Raw genomic sequence first — 16,692 nt, 5'->3', positions numbered from 1 at the left:
CTGAAAATACCGATAAACAAAGGCGGTGTGTTGTCAAGGGACCAAACTGTTCCACACAACCACAAAATGGCGCTATTCATTTTTAATCTTGAGCCGTCATACATGAGTGGAAGTCAATGGGTCGCAACACATGTCAAGAATGGGAAAATCAATTATTTTGACAGTTTTGGGTTGCCACCATTTCAAGAGATTGTAAATCATGCAAAGAAAAAAAATCTCACTCTAATTCATCAAAATAACCAGATACAAGCCTTGAATACAACGACTTGTGGATACTTTTGTTTATACTTTTTGAATGAGATGAATAGAGGTGCATCATATTTTGACCTTTTGCAAGTCTTTGATGTGCATGATACCACGAAAAATGAGAGATTCATTGAAAGATATTTTAAAAGTTTTTGAAAAATTTATGTAACCTTATTGTAAATGAAAACGTATTGCGTCAAACAGAGGAAACAAACTGAGTGTGTTGAGCCTTCGGGCTACAAATATGCGAAAAACGGTCGACTTATGTTCTTTTGCACATGTGCTGAGTGTGGCATAACCAAAACCAGATTTGTGAAACAATCGGAGGTGCCGGGAAACTGATTGGCCCGTCTGAAGGGGCGGGCATTTTGGATACGATGGCATCAACCGGCGCTGACATGTTAATTCAACATGGTATTCCTTGGCTTGGAAAAAAAGCTGTTGAGATGGGGCGTTATTATGGTAGTGAAGCTCTGAGGAACCCAAAACTACAGAAGAAGGCTCTCGATTATGCGTTGGAAAGAGCAACTCCTTTCATCCAAAAAACAGGATCAGAGATGTTAGATCAATTATCAACAAAGATACGACCCAACAAAAAATACAAAACCGACAGAAAAGATCTTGATGGAGGTAGTTTGGATACAATATTAGGTCAATTAGGAACACCGGGAAAAGCAGCATCAAAGTCGATGGATGTTGTTGGTGCATTAATTCCATCGACAAAGGAAGTCTTTGATAGATACAAATCTGGAGACATTGCCAAAAGTGCATTTAGTACAGATACTGGACTATTGTCGAGTCAATTTTGGACTGGAAAGGCTGGCAAAAAAACATTAGAAAAATACAAAGATTATCCATGTGAAAGCATGGTAAAAATCGGAAGTAAATTTCATAATACACCAGCTTGTTCGAGTTATCATGCAATTGGATGGCATCCACCGAATTGGGATGAATATAAAAAAGGAATCAAAGGAAGACCAATAAGTGGTGGTTCAATTGATATACACAAAGCAATTGGAAAACTCCCCAAACCGAAAGGGGGTTGGACTCTTCCGGGACATAAATACACGGGTCCCTACAATAATCTTGAAAATCAGGTCAGATGGGATCCAAAAACAGGGGAAATACTCGAGATATACGACAAACCAACCGGTAAGACCGATGCCATAGCGATGCAACATGACGTCGATTATTCAGTTTGCGAAGATGATAAAAAATGCAAGAACAAAGCCGATAGGAAAATGGTCAAAGCGCTGGACTCTGTTCCTTATAATGAGAGACAATGGGGTCACTGGATGGCTCGAAATATGATTAACACAAAGCAAAAACTTGGTCTCGGCGTTCCAAAAAACGTCAAAAGCCGTCGGGTAAAGACATTGGGTGGCAAGAAAAATTAGCAGATGAACTGCATAGACCCATAAAAAGAAAATTCACCCGACGGCGTGTTATTGTGAATCACGTTGATGAGATATGGGCTGCTGACCTTGTTGAGATGCAGCAGTTCAGCAGATGGAATAAAGGTTACAAATATCTTCTCATGGTAATCGATGTCTTTAGCAAATACGGTTGGATTGTGCCATTGAAGGATAAAAAAGGTGAGACCGTAACCAAAGCATTTCAAAACATCTTTAAAGAGGGTAGAAAACCGGAGTTTGTGTGGACTGACAAAGGTTCAGAGTTTTACAACAGACATCTGAAAGACCTGTTCAGAAAACATGAGATTGAACTGTATTCAACAGAGAATGAAGAGAAATCGTCAGTGGTGGAGCGTTGGAACCGAACCATGAAAAATAGAATGTGGAAGGAATTTACTGCTCAAGGCAATACAATGTATCTGGACATACTACCCAAAATATTGAAGCTGTACAACAACACCAAACATAGTTCGATAAAAATGACGCCGACAGAAGCGTCGAGGAAAGAGAATGAAGGAACCGTTTACTTCAACCTTTTCGGTGATATGAAGCCAACCTCAACAAAGCCAAAATACAGAGTCGGTGATAAGGTCAGAATATCTAAGTACAAACGTCCTGTCTTCGACAAAGGATACACACCCAATTGGACAGAAGAAGTTTTTACAGTCGATAAGATACAATACACCAATCCGATCACTTACAAACTCAAAGACCTTAGTGGTGAGGAGATATCCGGTTCTTTTTATGAACAGGAGATGCATAAGGCTGTTCAAGACGTTTACCGTATTGAGAAAGTGATTCGACGAGACGCTCGAAAAGGTAAAGCTTTGGTAAAGTGGAGCGGTTACCCAGAAAAATTCAATTCCTGGGTAGATATAAACGATCTGATGTAAAAAATTAATTTAAAAAAATATTTTTGTTAACTATAATAAAAATGACAAACTATATGACTCTTCGAGAGCTTCAAAAAATGGCTGTTGGAAAAAAAATCAAATACTATATGAAGCTATCGAAAACAGAGCTGGTAAAAGAGTTAAATCTTGACGAAAAACTGGTATGTAAGCCAAAAAATGTGAATGAGGTCTTGATTACTAATGTTAAAACGCAAGTTGTCACAAGATGCAAAAGTATCTATCAGTGTTCAAAACTGTTGGAAAAAAATCCGGGTTCGGTTCATTATTACATAACATGTGGAAATGAGTTCGTGGACAAGGATGGAAATAAGGTTAGATTGTCTCTTGCTTAAAATTTGTTTGAACTTTTTTTAAATTTCACGTTTCATAAAAGAAATTTAAAAAAATATTTTTTTTTATTATATTTAATAAGATAAATGGATTCACAAACAGTTTCTCAGTTGAAAGCCTTTGCAAAAAATCTTGGTTTGCGAGGTTTTTCACGCTTGAGAAAAGCAGAGCTAATCAATCTGATAAATCAACCGAGAGGCGTTGACACTATTCCAGACACAGTTCCTGAGTTGAAAGCCTTTGCAAAAAATCTTGGTTTGCGATATTATTCACGCTTGAGAAAAGCAGATTTAATCAATTTCATAAATCAAAACCTTCCGAGAGGTGTTGTCAATTTTATTGATGAGGATAATTCTCCCTCACTCACCGAAGTGGGCGGAGTAGTAGGTAATATTCTAGATGAACCGATACCTGAAAATGAGATCCCGAGAGGACAGACTATTTTGAAACCCACGCCGGCGAGGCGAAGCAAAGCGAAGATCGATGTCGCAGTCGATTGGGGAAAGAAAGTTGCAAAACCAATTCCAGCTCCAAGGACAAAAGTTGCAAAACCAATTCCAGCTCCAAGGACAAAAGTTGCAAAACCAATTCCAGCTCCAAGGACAAAAGTTGTTCCCTCACACAATCATTTGCAACTATCAACAAACAACAGCAAAACGAAGAGAAAAAAGAGAGAGCTTGCTCGTCTGACTAAGAAAATCAATCGAGCAAAAAACAAGAAACATTTACAACAAAAACTGGAAAAGCTCATCAAAAAACTTCAACCAAAACAGCAAAACAAAGAGAATAAAGAGTCACCACCGCACGTGGAATGGAATGAGAGAGCACAGGCTCTCAAGGGGTACACGATTTCGTATGAAGTTGGTCTCACAAACACATTAGATCCATTAATTCAACTGCAGAGCACCCGTTTGGTGATTGAAAACAATCTGAAAAAGGTTTTGCATGAGATGAAAGGTTTTAAATTTAATGAAGTGTTGAAGATTATATTCGAAAAACAGAAAGGAGATGAGTTGATTGAAAAGACATATTATTTCGATGGAAAGGTGCAAACAATCTTGAACGACACAGAGATTGCAGAATCGTTGCAGATAACACAGAATCAGATTATCAACAAGATTCAACAATGGATTTCAGAAGGCTCTGCTTGGCTAATTCAATCAGTTGATGGTCATTTTATCAATGTTGTAAAATATCAACCGTTGAGAGGTTCTTCATATATTCCATTACCCAAAGAGCTGCAAAACTCAGCCAAAGGCATCATAAACATTAAAAACAATGATGATGAATGTTTTCGTTGGTGTCATATTCGTTATTTGAACCCTCAAAAGAAAGATCCACAGAGAGTGAAAGAGTGCGACAAAAAGTACGTGAAGGATCTGGATTATTCAGGAATTGAGTTTCCCGTTTCCGTGAAACAATACAACAAAATAGAGAAACAAAACAGTGTGTGTGTCAATGTCTTTGGTTATGAGCAAGGACAGCCGTATCCAATCCATGTTTCAAAAGAAAAGTTTGAGCCTTGCTTGAATCTACTTCTAATAACCAAAGATGAGGTTAAGCATTATTGTTTGATAAAGGATTTCAATAAATTTATGTACAAACAAACAAAGCACAAGAAAAGAAAGCATTTTTGTATGCAATGTCTCCAATGTTTTAGCTCAGAAAGGATTTTGGAAAAACACAAAGTCATATGCATTGAAATCAATGGGGTGCAATCAACTAAAATGCCAGAACCTAGGACAAAAATCTCCTTCAAAAATTACAGTAAACAGTTGCCAGCACCTTTTGTGATTTATGCTGATTTTGAAGCCATTACTGAAAAGATTCCAAATTCAGATAAAAAATCCAACACGGAACAGTATCAAAAACATATCGATTGTGGATATGGTTACAAAGTTGTCTGTTGTTATGATGATGAATTTTCAAAACCAATCAAAATTTACAGAGGAGAAAAAGCTGTTTACAAGTTTATGGAAGACATGTTGGATGAAGTCAAGTGGTGTCAGGGTGTTGTGAAAAAACATTTTTCAAAACCTCTCAAAATGACAAAAGAGGATGAGGAAAGTTTTCAAAGAGCTGAGGAATGTCACATCTGCAAAAGACCTTATATCACAACCGACATTAAAGTAAGAGATCACTGTCATGTTACCGGCAAATACAGAGGCTCAGCACATCAAGATTGCAATTTAAATTTCAAATTGACTGATAAGATACCTGTGGTGTTTCACAATCTCAAGGGGTATGACAGTCACTTTATAATGCAAGAGATTGGTGAGATTGTTAAGAAGAATTTATATGTTGATAAAAAAGGAAAAAAGCATGAGATGAATATAAATGTCATTCCTAATAACATTGAAAAATATATGGCTTTCATGTTGGGTCAACATCTTGTGTTTATCGATAGCTTTCAATTTATGAGTTTATCCTTGAGTAAATTAGTAAAAAATCTTCCTGCCAAAGCGTTTAAATATACAGGACAGGTATTTCAAAAGCGAGAATTAAGCTTGATGACAAAGAAAGGTATCTCTCCTTATGATTATATGGACAGTTTCAAAAAGTTTGAGGAGACTAGTTTACCAAATAAAGAAGATTTTTTTAGCATTTTGAATAATGAACATATTACTGATGAAGATTACCAGCATGCACAAAATGTTTGGAATGAATTCAGTCTATCATCAATGGGAGAGTATCACGATTTGTATCTCAAATCAGATATTTTGTTGTTGGCTGATGTTTTTGAAAATTTTCGCAAAATGTGTCAAGAATACTATGGATTGGACTCCGTTCACTATTTTACATCACCCGGTCTGAGTTGGGATGCAATGTTGAAAATGACAGGAGTTAAACTGGAGTTGATGAGTGATGTCGATATGTTTCAATTTATTGAAAAAGGAATGCGCGGTGGAATTAGTTACATAGCCAATCGATATGGAAAGGCAAACAACAAGTATATGAAACAGTATGATGATAAGACACCATCAAAGTACATAATGTATTTGGATGCAAACAACCTTTATGGTTGGGCGATGAGTCAATATCTTCCAACAGGTGGATTTAAATGGTTGAAAGATAACGAGATAGAAGAGGTTGATTTGGCTAAGTATCATGATGAGTCTAAAAAAGGATTGATATTGGAGGTTGATTTGGAATATCCAGAGGAGCTTCATGATCTTCACAATGACTATCCTCTTGCACCAGAGAAAGTTAAAGTAACTGAAAACATGCTTTCTGATTATTGCCATGAGATTACAGAAAAATTTTCAATAAAAACAGGAATGGTTCACAAGCTGATACCAACTTTAGCAACCAAAGAGAAATATGTTTTGCACTACAGAAACTTGCAGTTGTATCTATCTTTGGGGTTGAAATTGAAAAAGGTTCACAGAGTTCTCAAATTTAATCAGAGTCCATGGTTGAAGAACTATATCGATTTTAACACAGAAAAGCGCTCAAGAAAAGGCATAAACTCTTTTGAAAAAGACTTTTTCAAGCTGATGAACAATTCAGTGTTTGGAAAAACGATGGAAAATCTCAGAAAGAGAGAGGATATCAAACTTGTGACAGATAAAGAAAAACTATTGAAATTAGCAAGTAAACCAAGCTTCATAAGCAGCAAAATATTCAATGAGGATTTGGTTGCTGTTCATAAAATAAAGCCGACTTTGCTTTTGAATAGGCCGGCTTATGTTGGAATGTGTATTTTGGATTTGAGTAAGACGCTGATGTACGATTTTCATTATAATTACATCAAAAAGAAGTATCCAGATGCAAGGTTGTTGTTTACAGATACTGACAGTTTGACATATGAAATTGAAGCAAATGATGTATATCAAGATTTTTGGCAAGATAAACATCTTTTTGACAACAGTGATTACCCAGAGAGTAGCCCATTTTTTGATAATACAAACAAGAAAGTTATTGGAAAATTCAAGGATGAGTCACCCGAAATCCCAATTGTGGAGTTTGTTGGTTTGAGATCAAAAATGTACTCTTACAAAAAAGACAATAAAAAAGAGGGGTCAAGAGCAAAGGGAATAAAAGAGAGTGTAAAAGAGCAACAATTGCGACATGAAAATTACAAAGATGTGCTTTTCCACAAAAAGCAGATGCATCACACGATGAGAACAATCAAAAGCGAAAAACATCAACTTGGAAGCTATGTGTTTAATAAAACATCATTGAGTTGCTTTGATGATAAAAGATATATTTTGAGTAACGGAGTGACCAGCTATGCTTATGGCCATAAAGATATTTGATTGAAAAAGATTTTAGTTAAAATCTTCACATAAAAAATTTGTGTGAAGATTTAATGTTATTTTTTGTTCACTTCAAATTTAACTCAAATCTTGGGTTAAATCTTGAGTTAAAATTAATGTAAAAATGATGGTTTTCAGTTAAATTTTCACTTTAAATTTGTGTGAGATTTTATCTGTGCGCTCGGGGGTTTTCAGTTAAATTTTCACTTTAAATTTGTGTGGGATTTTTGTGAGGATGATGTAAAAAAGATGTAAAAACGATGTAAAAAAGATGGTGCGCCGGTAGCCTCATTTATATAACTACTTTGATAGTTAGCTATAACTGCTTCAGGGAATTGCCATTCATTCGCTCGCTTTTAGAGAACAACATAAGTGTTACTTATTTTGCTCGGCGAGGACGCCTCGATTTAAGGAAGGTCGAGTGTTACGCGGGATTTCGCAAGTTTGCACGGAATTATGAACTTAATATTTCTCACAGAATTTTTAGTCGTAGCACAAACAATATATAGCCTGCTTTAGAAATGCACTATTCATCACGGGTTGATTGTTCGTAAGTTAAACCATATTTGATCTTAAAAAGAAAGGAGTTGGGTCTTCTTGCAAATTATTTATTCGCTTTCGCTGCAAGAAGTTATTTGCTTTAAGATATTCGCTGTTTCTTGTTCTCTGTAACTTTAAAAAACCAACGGAAGCAAAATGTAACAACTTGTAGAGCTAAATTAGCATTCTTTTGTTCCTGGAGAATTCGGAAGTATTGTACTAAACTTAAGCCAACAATTACTTTCTTTAGTTCGTTAAAGTTTAAAATTACTTTTTATTGGAGCGCTAGCTCGTTTCGGTTACCTTAGAAGTAGATAGCTTCTACACGATTAATTTAAAGCTAGCAAATTCAGCTGTCCTGTTATTTCCTAGTTGAATTGGTTCTCGTTAGACGTGTTGATGTACTTAGTTCTTGTTATCTCCGGAAATATTCACTCGCAGCTGTTGTTAGTCGTAGGATTCATTAAGATTTTCTAAGTTGTAATTTAGGGTATTTAGAAAGGCGTTTAGTTTTCCAACCTGGACTCGCAATCTAGAGATCCAAGCGACAATTTTAATTTAGTTCGCTATTTAAAGACTTTGGTTCCGCTCTTAATAATTTAGTTCGTTATCTACAAAGACGCTTGTTCCGCTCTTAATCGTTTTTCATTTAGTTCTATTGACACGCGTATAGCACCTTGTAAAAAAACAATTAATGTACAAGCACATATAAGCCCTTATTGTACAATGTTCTTTCGAATTACAAGTGAGTCAGAACATAGTTAATTAAAGGCAATGGTTACGAAACCTGACAAACTTCTTTGTTATAAGTTTTTGTTTGCCATTTTGGCCTTGACCCTGCACAAACAACAATAGAATTTGGAATGTATTGGAGCAACTGACCAATCGAAACGTTTTAGTTAAGATATTCAACTGTGGTGTGAACGTTGAAACAAAGTATTGTGCAGGGTCGCAGCCCTTCCAACATAAACTGCAGCACCATGGTTTTCATGGCAAAGTTTCATAACCAGTCCCTCAAGTAACTATGGTCAGAATAAAGCTCTGTTGGACCAAGTTCTTGTTTCTTTGCTGAACTTCTGTCCAGTTCGTGGCTAGATCCCTGGTACCACCTTGAGAAGTGACAGTCTCTCTCTGCAAGCGGGTTCTCCCATTTGAGTGAAATTTCCCCGTGTATTCCTGTTAGCCTGCGTTGCAGTTTCCGTGTATTTTCCGCAGAAGTTGGAAAAATCTACTGTCACAATAATTATGATATTAAGCTACTTATATTTAATGACAAAACCGGTAAAAAAAAAACAAGTTTGAAAATAAGTTGCCGTGTACAGTGCTCAGAACCAAGACACCTAGCAACAAGTATATCAATATTTTTTTTACACACTCAGTGCGAGGAAATATCAATGAACCATATACTCACCATTTATTTACTTATTAGTTTTTTATTTAAATATTCCCAAGACTCAGCTCCTTCTCAACCCTTTCAGGAGGCCATGCCCTACCCGTACAGAATCCACCCTCCCCTCCCCCCCCCCTCCCAACCCCATCTTGATAGGGTTATATAGAGTGTGTGCACGGCGGCCATGTTGGAGGACTAAAACAATAGAAGATGTTTGCATAAAAATAGAATATATTTCCCAAAGGAAAATCATTGTATTGTTTTGGTCCTCCAACATGGCCGTCGTGCACACACTCTATTGCCATTCAGTACAGTTATGTAAATTCAGTGCTTTTGGCACAGAGAGCTCTCACCTCAACTTATAGATAAAGAAAGAAAGAAATTCATCGACACTTTACGAAGCTCTATAGCAATCAAAATTTGATCGAAAAATAATCAGCAGTGTTTCTCAGTCCGAAAACCTAAAAAAGTTGTGATAAGGTCTTAAAAAAGTTACCACACCTGGAAAGTTTTCTTGTACTTTTATCACTTCTCCGAGCCCCTAAATGCCGTTTTGAGCGGTTAGGTTTTCTTTCAGGGGTCAGGTTAGTGAGCCTACGTTGAGCGCGGGGTTGAGCGATACCTCTCATGCTCCGGAAAATCGCTCAACGGCTTTAAAGAGCTTCTGATGAAGCGATAAAAACACGCCAAGCAAGTATCGTGAGCTCGGTGTTCAAGGGAAACTTGATTGCTGAATATTTTGTTATCTAATTTCAGCATGGCACAAATGTTCAATATATTACGCTTACAGTATGTGTACTTCAGTTTAAGAAATTACGGTGATTACTAACCGTATTCAGGTTATGACTATCTTGCTAAATTCAACTCACCTTTTAATCGTTGAACAATCAAAACATCAAGTTTGTCTGGAGCATACAATTTAACGATATAACATATAACAACAGAGAGAATATTTTAAAGAATGTAGCTGGCCGACAGTCGTCTCCAAATATTGAAATATGGAGCAAGCCGCGTGACCGTAAAGAATATTCACCCATTAAATTTGCATTCAATTAAATTTCTTTGCCGAAAGGTAGTCTGGGAATTACCCAAAAAATTTCAATAAAAGCTCAGAATCCATATCGCCCGCCATCTCAAGTCTTCGCTGTACGGTCAAGGCATTATGGATTCTGAGCTTTTATTGAAATTTATTCATCTTTTATATAATCATTACCCTCGATAACTCGAAATTCCAATAACTCGAACTTTTTTCAATTTCCCTTGAAGGATCGAGTTATCGGGAGTCGACTGTATTATTATTATTATTATTATTATTATTATTATTATTGTTATTATTGTTGTTGTTATTATTATTATTATTATTATTATTATTATTATTATTATTATTGTTTATCAGCAATAAAGAAGTTGTAATACTCGCGAACTATTTTACACAGAACATGACAAGCGCTTTTCTTCCACCCGAAAAGGCTGTAAAACACACATGGGCCTCTCCAGGCATTTTTGTCCAATAAAATTACCCTCTTCCGGAAATTTAGAACATCCTCTCAATTTTTCGGTGACATTTACGGAAAAGATTTCGAATTTCCCGGATTTTAATATCCTGCTGTACCGTAATTATTTCATGTTCCCCTGACATTTTTCCGAAAATATATCCTGATTCGCGGAGGAATTTCCTGCCAAACAGGCCCTTTTTCTTGGACACCTATATTGAAATCCCCCTTGCGCGTAAATGTATTTATCAATGTTATATTTTCAAGGGAATGTGTTTAATGTGCAGAATTGGCTTAAAAGCTATGAAAAGTACACAATACCCGTCGACAATTTGACAAGGACATGACAAGGGACATGAATGAAACGCTTCTTTCCCTAGGATGTCTTCGGGCGACTTGCCAGCCTTAATATCAAAATGGCTGAAAAAGAGACAAAAATACAGCCGACAGCGGTACCTCTGGACGCTGTGCTGGAGCGTTGTACCATGATGATGCACCACGAGATTTCGGCCCGCGGTTCGCTCATGCCAGCTGGAGATGGTTCCGCGGAGCCTTCCGATACCTTGTCCCCGACAAGACAGTGAGATGACTCGTGGTGAAAGGACCTGTAGTCTTGGAGGTACCGTTAGTCTTGTACTCCTTTTACCTTATTTCATTCCGTACAATTTTTGTGTTTTTTCCCGAAAACGATTGCTTTAGAGAATTAGGTCGTCGGCACTCGAAGAGCTCTATGTAAGCCGTTACTATTTTTACTGTGCCATGTAATGAAAATGTGCCACGTTTGTTACTACAACGACTCAGATGCTACCTTTCGCCTCTTGATGTCTGGTGACATCAATCCTAACCCTGGACCGGTTTCTGCTTCGACTGCTGGTAAGATCAATTGCCTCATGATGAATGCCAGAAGCTTAAAAAGTTATCACAAAGACAGCACAACAAACTGGCAATCCGTGTGTTCGCTCAGTCTAGGGCCTGGTGTACGCCGAAAACTCTCACGTTATATGCGTCAATGAGACATGGTTAACCAAAATATCAGCAACTCTGAAATATTGCATTCTGGCTTTACAATATTTAGGAGAGATCGGTCTGATTGAGGTGGTGGTGGAGTTCTTATCGCAATCAAGACAGCCTCCTTCAAATTTAAACCTGAATCGGAAGCCGAGCTGCAGCAGCTTGAGATCATTTTTGCAAATATTACTACACTTACTGGTCAAAGAATTTTATTGTTTTTGCTATAGGCCACCCAATGAAGACCCAAGTTGGATGGATGTGTTCGATAATTTTCTGCATGAAGTTTGTGTCCAGTTCGGAGGTTCTTGCTATTCAACCGATGTGTCAGGTTTGACTGATCTTCTGCTAGTGTTCGCACGTTCTGTTATAAATACTGTCCACAAGGCACGCAATGACTAGAATTTTCCAAGGAAAAACTGTCTATTTGGCGAAAATTACTGATGAATTTGTGACTAAAGTTAATAAGCTTCAGTTGGCACCGTTCAGCACAGTGTTGATAACATTTTCAAATTGGCAGCATTTTTCTACACGTCCCCCAGGTTTCAGCTGGGCACGAATTCGTGCAGATTGGCGGGCCTCGCGAATTCGGTAACTCAAATGCACATAGTCCATTTTGTGTGTTATTTATTTTATTTATTTATTTTTTTTTTTTTTGCATATTTACTACCACCGAGTGGTATTTTGCAGGAGTGAAAAGCACCTCTTCGCTCCTGCCACATACAATAGCGGTTATTTATGTTTTGGGTGGGTCAATTTGCAAAACAGTTATCTGAAAATAATATAAGTCATTTCAGTGTGTATGATACTGCAATCATCTCTGCATACATTGTACAACTATTTCTATTGGCTATTCTGTTCTGTACATAGGCGTCTAGAATTATTTATTTTACAAAGTGTAACCAAAGAAACACTGGCAATACACATAGATGTAGTAGCACAGACAGCCAAGAAAAAGTTTCTCTATTTTTTGTGAACTCATAAAAGTAGGCTGTACATAACGATTTTATAGAAATTTTAGCATTTTGTAAAATATAAAAAAGTAAAAATAAATAAAAATAGCATTTTCTAAATAATATGTCATTCACTGTCCTATACCTACACCTGTATAAGCTGAAATATACTACTTTATTTTATTACTTTTATTTATTTTGGTATTATCCTTAACTTATATGGGTTTCTGGTTGCTAAATATTAATAAATTATTGACCTATCAATGTTAAACATTACAAACTATTGTTAGATATAATCTTATGACATTTTCTTCTTCCCGTTTCATTACAGGCAAATACTACTTATTTATTTATAACTTCATAAATCTACTTAAGCTGAGCAAAAAATATTCTCTAATGTACAACAATATTATTTTGTGTAAAAAAATCTTCAATTTTCTTCTTTTGTTTTTCAATTAATCATGGTTAAAAAATGATATTCATTTTGAAAACTGACCTTGAGTATTCCATTGGTCAGTTTGGTTGATAAAATTACTATGATTTATAGTAAAAATTATGTAATTTCAATCCATGTACTGAACATGAATTCCAACACTTATATTATCATAATTTCTTGAATTTCGCAGGGTTTCAAAATCATGCAGCCCCGTCATTATCAACATTTTAGAATGTACCATAAACTCTCTGGCCGGGACCAGCAAACCAGTGACGGCATCTGCCTTATGAGATGACACCTTACAGGGGCTTCCACTTTGAGAGAGTGATGTACATGTATCTAATGAATAGATTTTTCTATATAATATTTGCAACAAATAGCATTGCGAAATTAATTTCTCATAAACTGAGCTGTTGTTAATTCCGAACAGGGAAGACACAGACAAAAATATACTATCAATTCTGAACGTAAAAATAACCCTCAAATAATTTGTTAAAAACATTAATCACATACGCATTTGTCATAAGCAACAACTGGTCTTTTACAAGTTATATGCACAAACAAAAATTTACAGAGATACTGAGAGTAACGCTTTCAGAATTACCCATCCCCTTGTCACAGAAGGTACAAAAACTCGTTAATAATTCATAAGCCTATTGGCCTATCAAAATAAATGGTCGATAAAACATCACGTGCAATGGTTTTAAAACTGGATAAAACCTCCTCCTTATTAGAATGTGGTGTTTAATGTTTTTCTCGTAACCTAATTTCCAACGTTCACAAAAGCATCATTGTTATGAACTCTCTTGAAACACGCTTTCCTAGGAATGTTTTTGAAGCCGAGCAAAAAACTCGCAGCACATGTGTTTATCGGGTCTAAAACCACTTGGCTGCGCCTCGTGGTTTTAAATCCCAATAAAACACTGCTGCTGGTGTTTTAAACATTACTTATAAATTGGCCAACAAAAGGCCAACTTACATGAAATACAAACTTGTGCAAGGTATACATGGTAATGCAAAGAAGCTGTTTGTAATTCAAGGGTTTGATACAAGAGTATCATAAGTGCATTTTGTGCCTTGAAATAATTATTGACGTTGCTCTAAATAAGCTGTATTTTGTTGCAAACGGATGACTCATTATCATGTAAGAAACTAGTAAGAAAAGTTGTATTTCTGTATTTAGGTTTTGAGCAAAAGGCTACATAAACCCAAAGAGGGACCAATTCTAGACTGATTTCTCTTCTTTTTTTTTTTAATACAAACCTAACGAACGTTGCGTTTGAGCTCAGTAATTTTCTTAACCAAACGAAATCAAGTACCTTTCCTCTTTTCTGTAAGTCATTTGTGTTTAGAGAAGTGTAAATATATAAGCTAAATTTCTTGGACCAACATGAAACATTCATTCAAGCTGTTTTGCAGTCTAGACCTTTTGGATCCTCGTATGGATGTACCACTGGTTATGTACTAAGATTTTCTCGTTAAAGATAAGATATAACAAGACAGGTTGTTCAGTTAAAAAATATGCAAACTAAGTCTTTTGGTGACTACAGTGAAACCTCTATTAAGCGGACCCCCAATTAAGCGGACACCCTCTATTAAGCGGACACTAAGCCGGGTCCCGAAATTAACGTCTTATATTTCCCTTTAGAACGAACCCCTATTCAGCGGACACCTCTATTAAGCGGACGCGGACACTAAAACAAATTGTATTTGGCTAATTTCTATTGTTAAAAACCTCTATTAAGCGGACGCAGGACTGAATTGACAATAGTATAGTATTGGATTACGTCCTTGAAAGTACAGTAGTCGGTTAATAAAGACAAATCAATTGGTGGTTTTCACCTCACACATCGTCACGCAAGTAAAAAAATGAAATCCTCAACGATTCAATAGATAAAGGCAAGAAATTTATATGTTGTAGAAGAGTGATACATAAACAACGTGTGAAAGCCACGGGGCTGTGCGATATCTCATAATCGAGTTATTCGAGAAAATGTACCACGGAAAATTACAGAGTTTGTTATGGGACGCCATGTTGGTGGACACCAACATAGCCACCAACATTACTTTAAGAAATATCTAATTTGTACAAACACTGAAAGAGCCCATGTACCGCGCGTATTATCGTTACTGTTTTGCTGTTATGTTTTTGGATTTAAAACACTAATTAAAATTGGTAATGAAAGATATTAAACTAGAACTCTGGATAGCTTCCTTAACGAAATGGAACTTTATCACAGTACAGAGTAGCCGTTGAATGTTAATCGTTAACAAACATTGCGCAATTTTTTACAAACCTCTATTAAGCGGACACCCTCTATTAAGCGGACTCTTGGGAAGGTCCCGAAGGTGTCCGCTTAATAGAGGTTTCACTGTATTTTTTCTGCTGTCTACCTTAAAAAAAAAATCTACTATTTACATGATCCCGGACAAGTATGTACAGCTATATATAATTGGGTTCCCCTAAGAGCCTGGCCACAAATGGTTCCTGCCTAGAATTACAGTTTGACACGGGGGTGGCTGAAAGAGGAGTGTTTCTACTACTTTCAGCAAGTAATGGGGAAGTCTCGCTTACTGGAATCTTAAATGATCCAGCAGTCAAAGAGTTAAGTGGCAATGAACTGCTTAGGTCCTCAAGATCACTGCTGTTTGGAGGGCTGGTGGAGCGACGGCAGATATTCAAAATATGGCTGCAGAAAGATGCAAACTGCCTGTGCTGTCCATATACACAACAATTCAAGATTCCTTGCAGTGGGTTTGTGCAAGCCTGCATAAGGATAAAAGCAAATTATACTCACAACAGGTTTGTTTTACTCAAAAAACCACAGTATTGACTATAATTTCATCTCTCATGAAATACACGGAAGAGCCACCCAGTGGATCTGTTAATAAACCATTATTATTATAATAATAATTATAATAATAACAAGATGCCCCTCTACTGGCATTACACGGAATGCTTAATGTAGCCCCAATTATTCCCCATTGTATGTTTCGCAGATATTTAAAAACTATCCTCCCTTGGCAATTGAAATAATTGTCTGAATGGTTTTATTCAGATATATTGCGTGATACTTATCGTTGTGTTACTAGGAATCATACCAGAAATAACTATGCAATAACGTCATGACCCCACTGAACTGGTCTGGCCTCCTCTAGCTCTAATCCTTCGCGTTGATCATTCGATCTGTTTTTTAAAGCGGATTTTCTTTGCTGTGAACTCTCCCAATTTCCGCCGTTTCAACTGTCGAGTACTACCTAGAAGTTATTATTTCTTGAAAAAGTTTGGTTTTCTCTCTGAAAACGGCAGATCCGGAGTCTTAAATTCAGACATGTGGCCGCCATTGAACGAAAACAACTTTTCCAAATGATGATTTGCTTTGACGTCACACAAGTAGAGATGAGTGGGTCCCCTCCCTCGTGATATACGCGCAGATAATGGAGTTTGATTGGGCCGCTTTTGTTCAAGACAATCAAAACAATAGATCCCTTCTGGGAGAGGGAAGAATTTAATCTAGTTTTAATGAATAAATCAAATGATGATTTGACGTCACACAGAAGTGATGAGTGGGTCCCCTCTCTCGTGATATGTGCCTGAAAAATAGATTTTGATTGGGCCGCTTCTGTTGAAGACAATCAGAACAAAATATCCTTACTAGGGGAGGACAGAGTTTAATGCATAAATTAATGTGCACATTTGCGACACCG

At 36.6% G+C, this 16,692-nt stretch overlaps 2 protein-coding genes across 8 annotated transcripts in view; one reads left to right on the top strand and one right to left on the bottom strand.

The window, feature by feature from the left end:
• The window catches only part of LOC146475351 (G-protein coupled receptor 143-like), a 91,595-nt gene that overhangs the window by 38,467 nt on the left and 36,436 nt on the right, over window positions 1-16,692 (bottom strand). For 3 of the 6 annotated variants that reach the window (XM_085115747.1, XM_085115746.1, XM_085115750.1), the window contains exon 8: window positions 13,240-15,751. In XM_085115747.1, the coding sequence (XP_084971873.1) occupies window positions 15,428-15,751 (324 nt within the window). In that variant the 3' untranslated portion in view covers window positions 13,240-15,427. The other 3 variants (XR_014865862.1, XR_014865863.1, XM_085115751.1) reach the window with 3 other exon arrangements.
• LOC146475352 (uncharacterized) overlaps window positions 1-16,692 on the top strand; it is an 87,317-nt gene that overhangs the window by 44,819 nt on the left and 25,806 nt on the right. The gene's annotated exons all lie outside the window — the stretch shown is intronic.

This window comes from Pavona decussata, unplaced genomic scaffold (assembly GCF_977016875.1).
Source record: "Pavona decussata unplaced genomic scaffold, jaPavDecu1.1 SCAFFOLD_84, whole genome shotgun sequence".
Taxonomy (NCBI): Eukaryota; Metazoa; Cnidaria; class Anthozoa; order Scleractinia; family Agariciidae; genus Pavona; species Pavona decussata.
The sequence above is the reverse complement of the archived record's forward strand: the minus strand, read 5'-3'. Positions and strand labels throughout refer to the sequence as shown.